We start from the raw sequence: 12,362 nt of genomic DNA, 5'->3' as shown, positions 1-12,362 counted from the left end.
CTTAGCCAACAGCTCTTCGGACTCGATGCTCCAGCTTCTCCCTCAATTAGTGAGATTCAATGCGCTCAATGCAGATAGGATGCAACCCGTAAAGCGGAAAGTAAGATGATTTGTCCGGCCTGCTACAATATGCTGCAGGCCTCATACTTCCATCACTGGCCCTGGCAGGGCCGCAGATTGGAGGTCGCGTCTACTCCGCGGCAACCTCCAAGCCGACAATTCCACTGCATCAGTCGATTGGTGATGTGGGGTTGAGTTGGTTAATCCTGTTCGCATGCGTTCTGGAAGACGGAGATACATTGCTTGGATCCGCTGGCTCACACCAATTTTGGCGGCTGCACTTACAGCTGAATGCCACCACGACGGTTCGAAACCAAGGTGAATCAGGCAAAATGCAATCAGCAGCGCGCATACAAATGCCGTGGTGTTGGCTTTGAAGGGCAGAACATGATCCTGCATGGAGAAGATGCCCGTCGCGATCATCACAGGGTATATGGACTTCGAAATGAATTCAGTCTTCCGTCCTATTTCGGCAGGGAACTGCTGCAGGAGATTCTGTTCAGTTTCGATCAGACTCTTACACCTGCTGCTGACACTTCGGAGCCTCCTCTGCACCTTCTCCAACTCCTCCATGTTATCAATGATGTCGGATATCGCAGGACCACAGAGTTCCGATGGGAAGAGAATATGGTTCTTTTCAAGGAAACTCCCGACTTCATCCTTTATGTCAGCCACCTCCATCGAAAACATGTCTGCTAGATCTTTGACTTCTGCACTCCATTTGAGGGTGTCGAAGCCTTCGTCTTTCATTTTGGTATGAGGTCTCTTGGAGAGATGCTGCCGGTTATGTTTACACTGCGCATAGTCACGAACGGGGTCGTTCAGCCAGTCCACTATGCGCATGTACTCGGCTGTAACGCGCTTCAAGTGGTACGCCAGCGTTCTCGGAAACTTCTCGCGAGGATCCGTGGCAGGGAAGTCAGGCCCGGCTTCACCTCGGGTGGATGGATCGAGGGCCACAAGTCCGTCGGCGTCTTGACTGATCTCCTCGTATACGTCCGTTAGACTCGTCCCGGCTTGCTTGGAATTAAAGTAGTTGTCGCTGATACAAAGAGAATCCCATAACGAATCATCGTTTCCGGTTACCAGATAGGATATTTGTGCTTCGTAGCAATGAATACCGGGCTGATTGCCTCTTTTGTCGAGGAACGAGACGTTTCGATACTCCCGGAGAGCTGTATTGTTCGCAAAGCGCCGTGTATCAAGATTTGGGGTATCGGACCGGCGCATCAGCTTGTAGCGAAGGTGAAATGCAAACGCAAAATTGTGTCCCTGTGGAGAGATGGAGACAGTTGTGTGAGGCGCCGACTGGAGATGCCTATACACCAAGGAACCGACCGCGCGCTTCTGATAGTGTGGTGCTGTGCCGAAGATGGCGCATACGCACTCAGGATCCAGGTCAGTGAGGTATATGTGTCTGTGTCGTACATCCAAATACTGTGCCTGATTCGACCGATAGCGAGGCTCACTAAGCGCCTGGTACAGCTGTCGCGCAGTGAGTGGGCCTTTGTTGCGTCTTTCACTGATAACACCACCATTGATACTCCTCTCATCCAACAGAGCCTTGGGGCTTGGAGAAGTGCCGCCTTCCACGGTCTCTGTCAAAAGATGTCGGAGAGTCGTCTTGGGGCAGAATGCTTCGACTTTATCGGCTTCAGCAGAGATCTCGTCGTCGTCGTCCCTTATGAACAGGGGCGCAATATTCACATCCAGTTGCGCAGCCCGGGCTCTTTCCACATCCTCTACTGTGTCCGCCACACTCTGCGCCAGCCACTCCAAGTGAGACTTTTCTAGCTCTCTGAGATTGAGGTCCCGACACCGCCTTGTGAACTCTGGATGCCACACGACGTCACTAGCGCGGATCAAAGACCCAGATTGTGGCATCGCTCGAGATAGTATTTGAGCAACGGTGGCTGCTGAATGGGAAAGGAGCAACAAGCATGCTGTAATCAGGGCGGAGATCTCGTCTTTACCTTCTTTCGTAGCCGAGCGGTGTCGACACGTATATAGGGGCAAGGAGGGTGCTATGAACAAGGCGTAGACAGCGGCTTGGATCCCTTGCAAGCTGGTAATGTCAACGTATGTGTATGGGTTAGGGAAATAGGCTGGTCGGGCCTGACGACTTGAACCCGCGTCGTCTGGCGACAGACAGCCATGTCGGAGACGAGCTGATTGTGTGTTAGCAGCATGTTGTGACACGTTCGAGCAGGGAGGTATCGGCTTCTGATTGACTGCACAATGCTGCCGGGCGTCAAGGACAAGCGCACTCACTGAATGCCACGTAGCTAGCATGTCGGATACACCTCGATGCCAATGTCGCCGCCTCTACTTTTTGACAACCTTTTCTTTCTCGCACCTTGGACATCGCGGGGCGGAGCAATTGGGGCATGACCCGGACTTCATGTTGATCGCTGATGTCGCGCAGCGACACTCAACACAGCTATCAGCTTCGACTTCGACAACGAGGGGTTTTTTGCCGCTCTCACACAGGTCCAGACCCAGACGATTTGCTTTTTCGGGGGCTGTCCAGCAAACGGTCAGCTGCCATTCTCACGTAGGGACTGAAATCGTCCCAATTGGCCATCTTGGTTATGCGATGCCCAACAGGCAACGTGCCGAAGGAAACCAAAATTGGGAGGAATTCTACAGAATAGGGCGTTTTACCATCTCGAAAATAAGTCATTGGCTATGTTGCGCCCATTGCGCCCGGCGAGATTGTCCCAGCAACCTCAAGCCGGGGCTATGACTCGCCATATACCCTGACTTCACCGCTCGTGTCAAAGCCATGGCGAAGGACGTGCCAGGCGTAGTCGTGCAGGTGCAACTCCATGCTGTGTGTCCATCTGCTAAAGCATGATCCAGCTCGGAACACTAGTAGATCGTGCATGTAAGTACGGTGTAGACGCGTCTTCAAGATATGGGAAGCCCTTACAGATAAGCTGTACCCCATACTCCGTACATGTTACTGGTAGCCGGTAGCGAGCTGGGGGGCAAGATTTGAGTGGCCAGAAGATCGTTGGGGGCCGCCACATGCACTACTCCGGACCTGGTAATTACTTGAACGAGGCCCGTCCCAGCAATGTACTGTACGTCCCCAACGGCGGCGACCCGGGGGTGTCTGACCCGCATGCCGCATGCATCACGACACCCAGCCACCTGGATTCCAGAGATTGATCCCACCTAGGAGTGGATGGGCTTTTCGACTCTGCTGGACGGTCGCCGTAGGGAGGTCTGACGGTGGAGCGATGATAACCAACTGGAGCCACCTTGTCAGGTAGGTCCGAGCGTTGATCAAGAATATGACTTAGATCCGTACTGTGTAGGCGAGGATGTGGGTGAGATATAAGTTACGCAGGAGACGTTGCACAGCACCAAGGTGTGACAAAGGGTCTCGAGGCTCAATCCCCATCACGCGGCGAGAGAGGTTGTCGCACTTTCGGAATGGTTATCCAGTTTTATTCGTGATATGCTGCAGTAATGGGTACGCCGTCCCATGTGAATTGGATCTTCGCATATGCATTGACGTGCTCACCGCAATCTTGGCACGACGCGTCAAACTTCAAATCCCGGCATCGGACACGGACCCATGAGGGAAGCACAAGGATCGGAGAGCGGGACCGCGTGGTCAGGTACGGAGTAGATGTATCTTCAACTCCCTGCAAGAAGTTATCGCTAAAGATGGACACGCATTGAGGCACGAAACTGGAAGCAGGAACGGGCCTAGAAGAAGTGGCTGCAGAACTATCCGAGCAGGCGCCTTCCCAACGCTCCACCAGGCGATATCGTTGTACCTTGTACCTTCACCGCTCAAAGCACAGCCGTTTCCATACCTAGCGGCCTCTTCAGGGATGAAAACATCGTGACTCAGGCAGATCTCCATCCCACTTGGCTTGTTCAGTCCCCTCGAGCACCACACACTTCAGACTGGGGTAGGGCATCCATTCACCACGCTCTGCAGCCGCCTTCCTACCAGAATGCAGCTAGCACACTACGAATGGAAGTGGAACAGTCAATATGTCAACCTCTTCTGCCCGGCGCCTCCCAAAAGGCCAGCTCCACCGGACGAAGCCTTATGGGAAGGTTTCGTGTAGCTGCAGAAGCGATCTTTGATGCTCACGACCTCGTAGATGCCCTCGTCACTGGCGCGGATCATCTTTCTGAATTCGTTGGAAGTCTCGTGGCGTGTTTCAAGAATGCGTGGCTTACTGCCCTTTTTGCCCCTGACGGGATTTTCGGAACGAGTGTATCTAGTATGTCAGCATTAGCAACGACCATTTTCCATTTCGCACAATTCAAGGTGACAAAGGGAGAAAAGGCTGGTGGGAAGGTAACTCACGTAAACTCGAAGGGCGGCGTGCCCGTGAATCGAAATTCGATATCTACCTCGCCCCCCTCGTGGATATCACTCACAACAGTGCGACCCTGCGCGATCTCCACGCTCGGGAACGCATGGATCTTTTTGCGAATGTCCTTTCTCGCACGACACTTCGAGTTGCCCATGGCAGAATCACTCACACCCGTAATGATGAATTCGCCAGGTGCCTCGGCAAGACGCCGAAATTCTGTCCCGCTGACACGGGCCTTGCGCTCGCGCGCGTTGAAGCTGTAGAAGATATCGAAGGGCGCCTGTCCACTCAGGGAGAAGGAAACGTGTTCGCCGACGCAGTAGTGTTCCTGGCTTTCGAGCGGAATGATCGTTGGTGGGGAGGAGACGTGCACGCGCACTGAGGACGGGTCGTTGTCGAGGATACTTTCGCAGCCGCGACCGTCCTTGACGCTGCGGATGGATATCGCATGGGTGCCTAGGTCAAGAGTGGCACGGGAAAGCGGCCAGGAGTACGTATTGGTCTGGATATCCTTTTGGCGAATGATTTCTGGGCGAGTGGAGACGCCGTGGTGTGTGATGGCGATTTCAACACTGAAAGGTGGTGTGCCTGTGAACTTGATGGGTATTTGCTCCGTCTCGGCTTCGACACTGGCTGTAAAGCTCGGATCGTCCTTACAGTATCCATATGTTTTGCCCGCTTGGCCAAATGCCGCGGAGGGAGGCGCGTACACTTGTTGTTTCACGATTGTGGGTGTGAAAGCCTTGTTGTCATGCGAGTAGCGCGCGTCACTAAGTTCACTGAAAACGTAGGTATATTCACCGGCTCTGCTTGTGTCCAGATTGATTTGGGCGTTGGCGCCTGCAAATGTAGCAGGTTTATTGCTGATTGCCGAAGGTCCTTTGATGGGTTCGAATTTCTGCTGGTATTTGATGTGGAAGGGTGCGTTACCACTGAGCGCGAGTGCCAGTGTTGCTTCGTCACCCTGACATACGGCCGGTTTGCGAAAGCTTCGAATACTTTCTTTCTCGACTGCCGAGTCTCTTATGAATAGTGTTGGGCGAGCTATCCAGCTGACTTCGAACTGATTCGCTTTGGGATCAACCACACCGGGACAGCTATCATGCACCGAGACTATCTCGTACGTGCCAGGGCGACTGACGGAAAGCTCCCCATTTGCATCTTTGAAGATCTGCTCGAATGAGTCTGATCCCTGGTCGAGGTTCTGTAGTCTGACAGCCCAAGGGGCGATGCCCTGAAGTCGTAAGGGAAGCTTGACAGATTTCCCGTCTAGTGCCAATATCGAGCGCTTCCCTTCAATGTCGCCAAATGCAGCTCTTGGTTGCTCTGGTCTGACCTCGATCTTGCGTTCTTCTTGTAGAGTCGTACGGCATTTGGACTGATCTTGTACGCCCATTAGAACAACCGAGTAGCTGCCTCCATTGGTGAAGGGTGACAGCTCGATGTTGTACAGCTCTTCCTCCGAAGAGATGCTGTATTTTTTGCGCTTGCCGGCATGTACTACCTCATAATCCAAATTCCACGGTCCCTGGCCAGACAGTCTGACTGGCACAGAGACGGGGGAACCCAGGCATGCTTTGATAACACGAGCGTCTTCCTGAAAGGACGCGGACGCTGGTGGCCTGATATCTTGTTCGAGGACAAGATTTTGATCCGTGAGGGGAACAACGCCGTACACCTGATCCTCGATATCGCGGAACCGGTACGTGTACGAGCCTGCTGCTCGTTCTCGCAACTCAATCCGACCACGCATACCCGGGAACTCTTCAACCTTTCCATGCGCTCGGCCTTGGTGGATGACAACGTATCTTACTTTGAATGGTGGGCTGCCAGTAAAGTCAAAGTTGACGTACATGCCGATAGGATTGCCAGCGCATTTGTCGAAGATGTCTTCCTTTTCCAGAATCAATCCAGGCTTAGGTGGGTTGGACAGCAAGAGAGACGAGGGCTCTGCAACCTCTCCATGACAGTATGGGCTGTCGATGGACTCAAGGCTGTACCTTCCAGGCACAGTGACCAGTGGCGTCGAGTGACGATTAGCCATGTCGTAGGAATGGTGCTCCGCTTGGGAATCCTCTTGCCCGTCCTCGGAGACAAAACTGTATCTGACTTTCAGCGGCCAATCGGACGAATGCAAGGAATCTGGGTGTGGAACGCGGATAGGGAGATTGATAGCGCGTCCCTCACGAGCCCGAAGTACTCGGTCAACATTGAGTCCTCCGAGAGTGATTCGAGGTCGGTTATGGACGGTCAAGCTCTGAAGCCGCGGCGCATGGGCATCCTTGGGATTGCTAGCATCATAAATGACCTTATTGCCAAGACCATCCTCTACCTCCTCCACGGTGTAGGAATGGCTTCCGTTCTGATGTAAGGATTCATTGATCTCGAAAGATTCGGTGATAGATTTCGTCCAACCAACGTGGGGCCGCCGAGGATCGAGAACGACACCGGCAGACTCGTCGTCGGCAACAAGACCAGGGTCCACATGAGGCTGGACATTTTGCACAATCGAACTGAATTGCTTGTGGTTGACCGTCTTGCTGTATCTGACTTTGAAGGGGGGCACTCCTGACACCTTCAAGGAGACGTTGCTGAGCTCTCCTGTGCACCTGTCCCCCGACTCGGCTGAGATGGACGCTTCGGGGCATTGCACGACAGCTACATCGAAACTTCGTCTTCGCACTTCTAGTTTCGTGGCGTCAATAACGCGGTGTAGCTGGTAAAGGCCTTTCTTCGAGACTGAATAATGCAAAGTCCGAGGTGTACTTCTGTCAGATTTGTGATGACCGGTATTAGCCTTCTTCAATAATTGTTTGGCTTGTTTGCTGCCAATTGTGATCGTCTCGACCTCGTCCGTGTCGAGATCATAACGCTGAAGTTCGATTGAGATAGGCGTCGTCTGATTGATTTGAATCGGTAGGTAAGCTGCAGGATTCGAAGGGTCGAGGCAGTATGACTTCTTCCCGGGATTCAAAATTGCGGATCCTTCTGGTAGGATGTGGATGATCTGCTTCCCCAAAATAATGGAGGAGTTCTGTAAGATGTCTGCAGGTTTTACCCGGTGTTCCGAGAGCGAAAGTTCGCGGTCGTATGCCACCTTGACCAGAGCGCCCAGCCAGGTCAGCAAGGGAATGGGTATCTTGTACATCAAAAAAGCATTCGCAATAGCATGTAGTAACCACAATGTGAAAGTCGTAAGAAATGAAAACTCCAGCCAGGGTATCTTAAATGCCGGTAACGCCACGAAAAACGCGGCATCTATTCCCACCCACTTGAGGAACAGCCATGTTGAATCAAGGTCACTCTCGACACTGAACGAGTTGTATAACCTCCACGCCGTCAGAGCAATGTAAAACGCGAAGATATAGAATCTCTGTTGTGGAACATCAATGATGTCCGTTGGTATCAGCGGCGTGCCAGTAGCTACTGCTTCTGGAGAGATCTTGACAGGTTGTTTGACTACAGGGGACGGTTTCTGCGGGAAAAGCGGCGACGAGCCTGGGCCCGAGCGGCCATTGAGGTTGAGAGTTCGGGCTCGAGGGTCGGTTCGAGGCGTGGGTGGAAAAGCCGACCGCAGTCGCGGTGTCTCGTTCATTGCACCATGCGGCTTCGTCGTCCTATGAGACTCCGAGCGGAAGGCGGTTTCTGCGGGAGAACTCGAACTATCGTCCGCAAGAGATCGCTAAGTCGCAGTCTGAATAGTCTGACGACAACAGCAACAACAACGAGTGAAACTTTTTGGGCTGGTCCGAAATGTTAGTGAGCTTGTTCTCCAATTGGCACGCAGAATACAAGCCGACAGCTGGGATCGAGAGTGGCCAGTACCTGGAATCGTTGTTGGCGGACGTTGTCGTCACGACTGTTTGCACCACACGCGTCTGCGATTCACTTGCACGAGAACCACGAGGCTGTACGAACGAGGCTGTCCAAATTCCGACTCTTGGCGGCCGCCTTGTGTGACGTCATTCGCAGCCTTGCGTCCCAATGCACATCCCAACGCGGTTTCTCACCTTGACGCCTGGGTGCTGCCGGAATTTTCTAATCTAGATTTCAAGGTGTATTCTTTAGAGTAGATACTCTGCCCCAGTGACAATTGTCATTTGCGGCGATCCAATCATGACGCTGTTCCCTTGGCACATGCGATGTGATCTGGGTTGAGTTTCGCTGGAAGCCATTACCATCGTCCAGATGGAGCTTCTTCGAATTCCTCAACACCAACAACGTCACTCTTGCCGGCGCACAATGCCGGTGCTTCTGCTATTTGACTAGATACCGCCCGGCCTCTCTGAAAAATCCCGGTCAAAGTCTGTCGAGTTATCAGTTCGAACCGAGCCGCGCCTTCCAATCAAACTGGAGCTTCCACTGCGTGTGTGGTGGTGTCTTGGTTGTTTTCCGAGGTCTTCCCTTCCCCAGCTCGATATCACACAATTATCAGGCTTTTGTCCGGGGACGTCGCCTGAAATGCCATCCGACGAGAACATCGTGGCTTCACAGTCTGTGGCCAACCCGCCAAGGGGAGACTCGGGGCAAGGAAGCTCATTCGCTGCTTCGACCCCTCGTGACAGCGCCTCAGTGGGCACCGATGGTATTCCAGTCGATGGCACGCAGGCTGGTTCCTGGAAAGGATGGGCAGAGCTAGAGAACGATCCAGTAGGTGACAAGGGTCCTTGAAAGTACAAATTGTGCTGGTTTAATGCTTGGACTTAGGTGATCTTCAGCACTTTGTTGCGAGAGTGGGGCGTTCCCAACGTCCAGGTCAACGAAGTAGTTCCACTCGACAGTGTCTTCGAGTACCCGCCGTAAGTCACCAAAATACTATACATGATGCGTGCTTACCAGTTGCAGCGAGAGCATCTATGGTTTGATTTTCCTCTCTAGGTGGGCAGCGCCGGAAACAGAAAATGCCACGAAGGAGCCTCCAGCAGGCGTCTGGTTTGCCAATCAGACGCTATCGAATTCGTGTGCGTCCGTTGCTCTCATGAACATTGTCAACAACCATGCAACGATCAATCTGGGCGAGACTCTGAATGCCTTCAGATTGAGTACAATCGGCATGACGCCCAAGGACCGCGGCCTCGCTCTGGATCAGTTCGACTTCGTCAGAGACGTGCATAACTCTTTCGCCACTGAGTTCGACAAGATGAATGTCGATCTCCGCCTCAAACAAGACTTCGCGTTGGTGGAGAGGAGAAAGAGAGCGGCCTCATCCAAGCGCCCGCGCAAGAAACGCAAGGAAGATGAGGACGCTTTTGAAGATGAGAGCGGCTTTCACTTTGTCGCATACGTTCCAGCCGTGGGTGATGTGTGGAGGATGGACGGACTCGAAAAGCTACCCCGTAAGCTGGGGTCCGTGGGCAATGGAGACAGCTGGGTAGCGGTGGTTCTGCCCGAGCTTCAAGCCCAGTTAGAGTCGGCTACGACCTACGCCTTGGAGTACTCATTATTGTCATTGACTGCCATGACCGACACCACCAGCGTAGAGGCGGACAAGGCCAAGATGGACAGGACGAGGGAGGATTGGGGGCCGTTCCTCGCTCAGCTGGTGAAAATACATGCCGAAAAGGGTACTCTGAAGACCGCCCTTCTGTAAATGAGTGATCACTACACAGAATGCGGACGATGCGTGATGAGAGATCCATGACTGATCAATGATGGCTTCACGATCGCAGCCAATACCTTCTAAGGTACCTAGTCACCACTGTCACCCATACATTCTTGGCGTTTTTGGTATTGATGTCACATGTTTTTCTGTGCTCTGATTGGCTGGCACGGCTGGCTGTATCCGGGCATCTAACATGACGTGGCCAACCTCCGAAATCCGGGGCTCTTTGATTTCGCTCACTTTCCCATGTCAGATCAGACAAGACAGTGTACACGCGACACTCTCCTTGGACGACGCCGTCCATTGCCCACATCGATAGATTTTGTATCCATCCAGCCATGCGAAGCCCTACCTCAAATCCTCAGGACCGAGGCGCAATGCCTTCACCCCTAACAGGTCTTCCCGACGAGGTACTCCAGGTCGTTCTGTCGTACTTGCCACCCCTGAGCAATATCGCGTTGCAACAGACATGTCGGCACTTTGCAGACATAGCCAATGAACCACTTCTGTGGAAAGACTACTGTCAGCAAACGTTCAAATGGTGGGATAGCCGCCACGCTTTCGAGCCCCGGCTGCGGGACACGCCTTTTACTGGGTGGAAAGATCTTTTTGCGAAGCGCCACCGGACATCGCGAACCACTCGATACGCTGTCGACAAGATCGTAGCCGAGGAACTTGGGCGCCTGGACTCGCTGAAGGTTGTCCTCGAGGCTGGCTACGATGCTAAGCAGGACCTACTCGACATGTACTGGAACGCCGCTTCCTCGCCGAATTGCCTTGCTCAAAGGTGAGTGTGACGTCGAGGAGCACATGCGACGTAAATTTGACCATCATGCAGATACTGGAGCCATGCAGCGCTTGGCTGTCTACATCGGTTGATGGCCGTACGAGAATGGACAGCCATCAAACAGCGAGACACCATTACCTCGTATGAGCGTTCTCTCAGTGCCTTCGATCTCTTCATCCTAGAAGAACAACTGGAAGGAGACATGAGCGACGTGAGTTGCCTGCTTCCCACATGAGCATTGGTGTTGACACTTGACCTAGATTTTCGAGCGGCTGAGTTCATACGCAGCTTCTGTCCGTCACGCGCATCCCGACATTGACGAACTATCACCTCGCCAGAAGGCCGTTGTCATTGCCGAGCATCTCCGTGACAACCAGTGGATAGGAATACATGGCAACAGACACTATCACAGCCTCGACCACATGTTCCTCGGCGTCGCTCTTTTCAGCAAGAACAGGAATTCAGTGCCGCTGATCTCAGCGATTATTTACTGCTACGTTGCCCGCCAATTCAATCTCCGCGCTGCTCCGTGCAGCTATCCTTTCCATGTCCAAGCCCTGGTGCAACCTCCCCCAGGGTTCGACCTAGATGGCAACCAGCTATTAGAATCCTCGAACAACGCTCCCTCGAAGAACACCCACTTGTACATGGACCCTTTCAACGACTCCGAACCCGTCTCGCTCTCCAAGCTGGAAGCTCAATTGAAATTCATCACGCCGACTGCCAGCCCCGCCCAGACGGCATCATACCTCTCTGCCGCGTCGCCCCGGGATCTCTCCATCCGAGCCGCACACAACATCCTCTCCTCTCCGTCTCACGACCCAGGTTTGCCCGTTCACCCCATCAACCCTAATCTAGCGACCTACGCCGCCCTGTTCTCCCTGGTCATCCTTCCTTCACACCCACTTGACCACCCTGCACAGATGCGCCAACACCTAGCCGTCTTGACACAACACTTCCTCGAGTACTTTGATCTCGACATACACCTTTTCGAAACCCACGTCCTACCGCTGGCGTACGCCCTTCCCGACTCGCGCGCCTACCGTAACCTCATCTCGCAACTCAAAGACTCGGACCACGAATCCCGCACTCCGAAATATCGCTCGGACGAGCGGAACGCCATAGTAGAGTACAAGGTCGGTCAGGTCTTCCGGCACCGCCGGCGCGGATATCTTGCCGTAATCTACGGCTGGGACCATTACTGCCGCATGCAAGAGCAGTGGATCACCATGAATCAAGTCGACCGCCTGCCTCAGGGAAGGAATCAGCCCTTCTACAATGTCCTCGTCGAAGACGAGTCGACACGCTACGTTGCCCAGGAAAATGTGGTCTTGTTGTCTGCAGAGGAGATCACGGAGCAGCACGTCAATGCATTCCCCATCGAGATCGGAAAATGGTTCAAGCGCTATGACCCCGACACGGGAACTTTCGTGAGCAACGTGAAGGACGAGTACCCTGAAGGTTGAGGGTGGAGCACAGGAAGCAGACCACACCCCGTTCAAACTGCACCACTATACGCAGTCGAGTCGAGACCCACGAATCCAAGTGTCCGGCTGCTTAGCAATCT

General features: G+C 53.4%; 4 protein-coding genes across 4 annotated transcripts; 2 read left to right on the top strand and 2 right to left on the bottom strand.

Annotated features, from left to right (window-relative positions):
- Positions 1-317: 317 nt before the first annotated feature.
- On the bottom strand, positions 318-1,944 carry A1O7_04050 (uncharacterized protein; the record flags this gene model as incomplete). Its single annotated transcript, XM_007758066.1, has 2 exons — positions 318-335; positions 415-1,944. The coding sequence occupies 2 exons, from the start codon at positions 1,942-1,944 to the stop codon at positions 318-320; spliced, it is 1,548 nt and encodes a 515-aa protein (XP_007756256.1).
- Positions 1,945-4,069: 2,125 nt separating this feature from the next.
- On the bottom strand, positions 4,070-8,001 carry A1O7_04049 (uncharacterized protein; the record flags this gene model as incomplete). Its single annotated transcript, XM_007758065.1, has 2 exons — positions 4,070-4,307; positions 4,397-8,001. 2 exons carry the CDS (start codon positions 7,999-8,001, stop codon positions 4,070-4,072), a joined length of 3,843 nt encoding a protein of 1,280 aa, XP_007756255.1.
- Positions 8,002-8,867: 866 nt separating this feature from the next.
- Positions 8,868-9,996, top strand: A1O7_04048 (uncharacterized protein; the record flags this gene model as incomplete). The annotated part of the gene is made up of 3 exons (XM_007758064.1): positions 8,868-9,056; positions 9,114-9,205; positions 9,252-9,996. 3 exons carry the CDS (start codon positions 8,868-8,870, stop codon positions 9,994-9,996), a joined length of 1,026 nt encoding a protein of 341 aa, XP_007756254.1.
- Positions 9,997-10,385: 389 nt separating this feature from the next.
- On the top strand, positions 10,386-12,261 carry A1O7_04047 (uncharacterized protein; the record flags this gene model as incomplete). The annotated part of the gene is made up of 3 exons (XM_007758063.1): positions 10,386-10,795; positions 10,847-11,006; positions 11,056-12,261. 3 exons carry the CDS (start codon positions 10,386-10,388, stop codon positions 12,259-12,261), a joined length of 1,776 nt encoding a protein of 591 aa, XP_007756253.1.
- Between the last annotated feature and the right edge of the window lie 101 nt (positions 12,262-12,362).

The sequence above is a fragment of the Cladophialophora yegresii genome (assembly GCF_000585515.1).
Source record: "Cladophialophora yegresii CBS 114405 chromosome Unknown aczIN-supercont1.3, whole genome shotgun sequence".
Lineage (NCBI taxonomy): Eukaryota > Fungi > Ascomycota > Eurotiomycetes > Chaetothyriales > Herpotrichiellaceae > Cladophialophora > Cladophialophora yegresii.
Note: the sequence above shows the minus strand (reverse complement) of the source record. Positions and strands in the feature narration are given on the sequence as shown.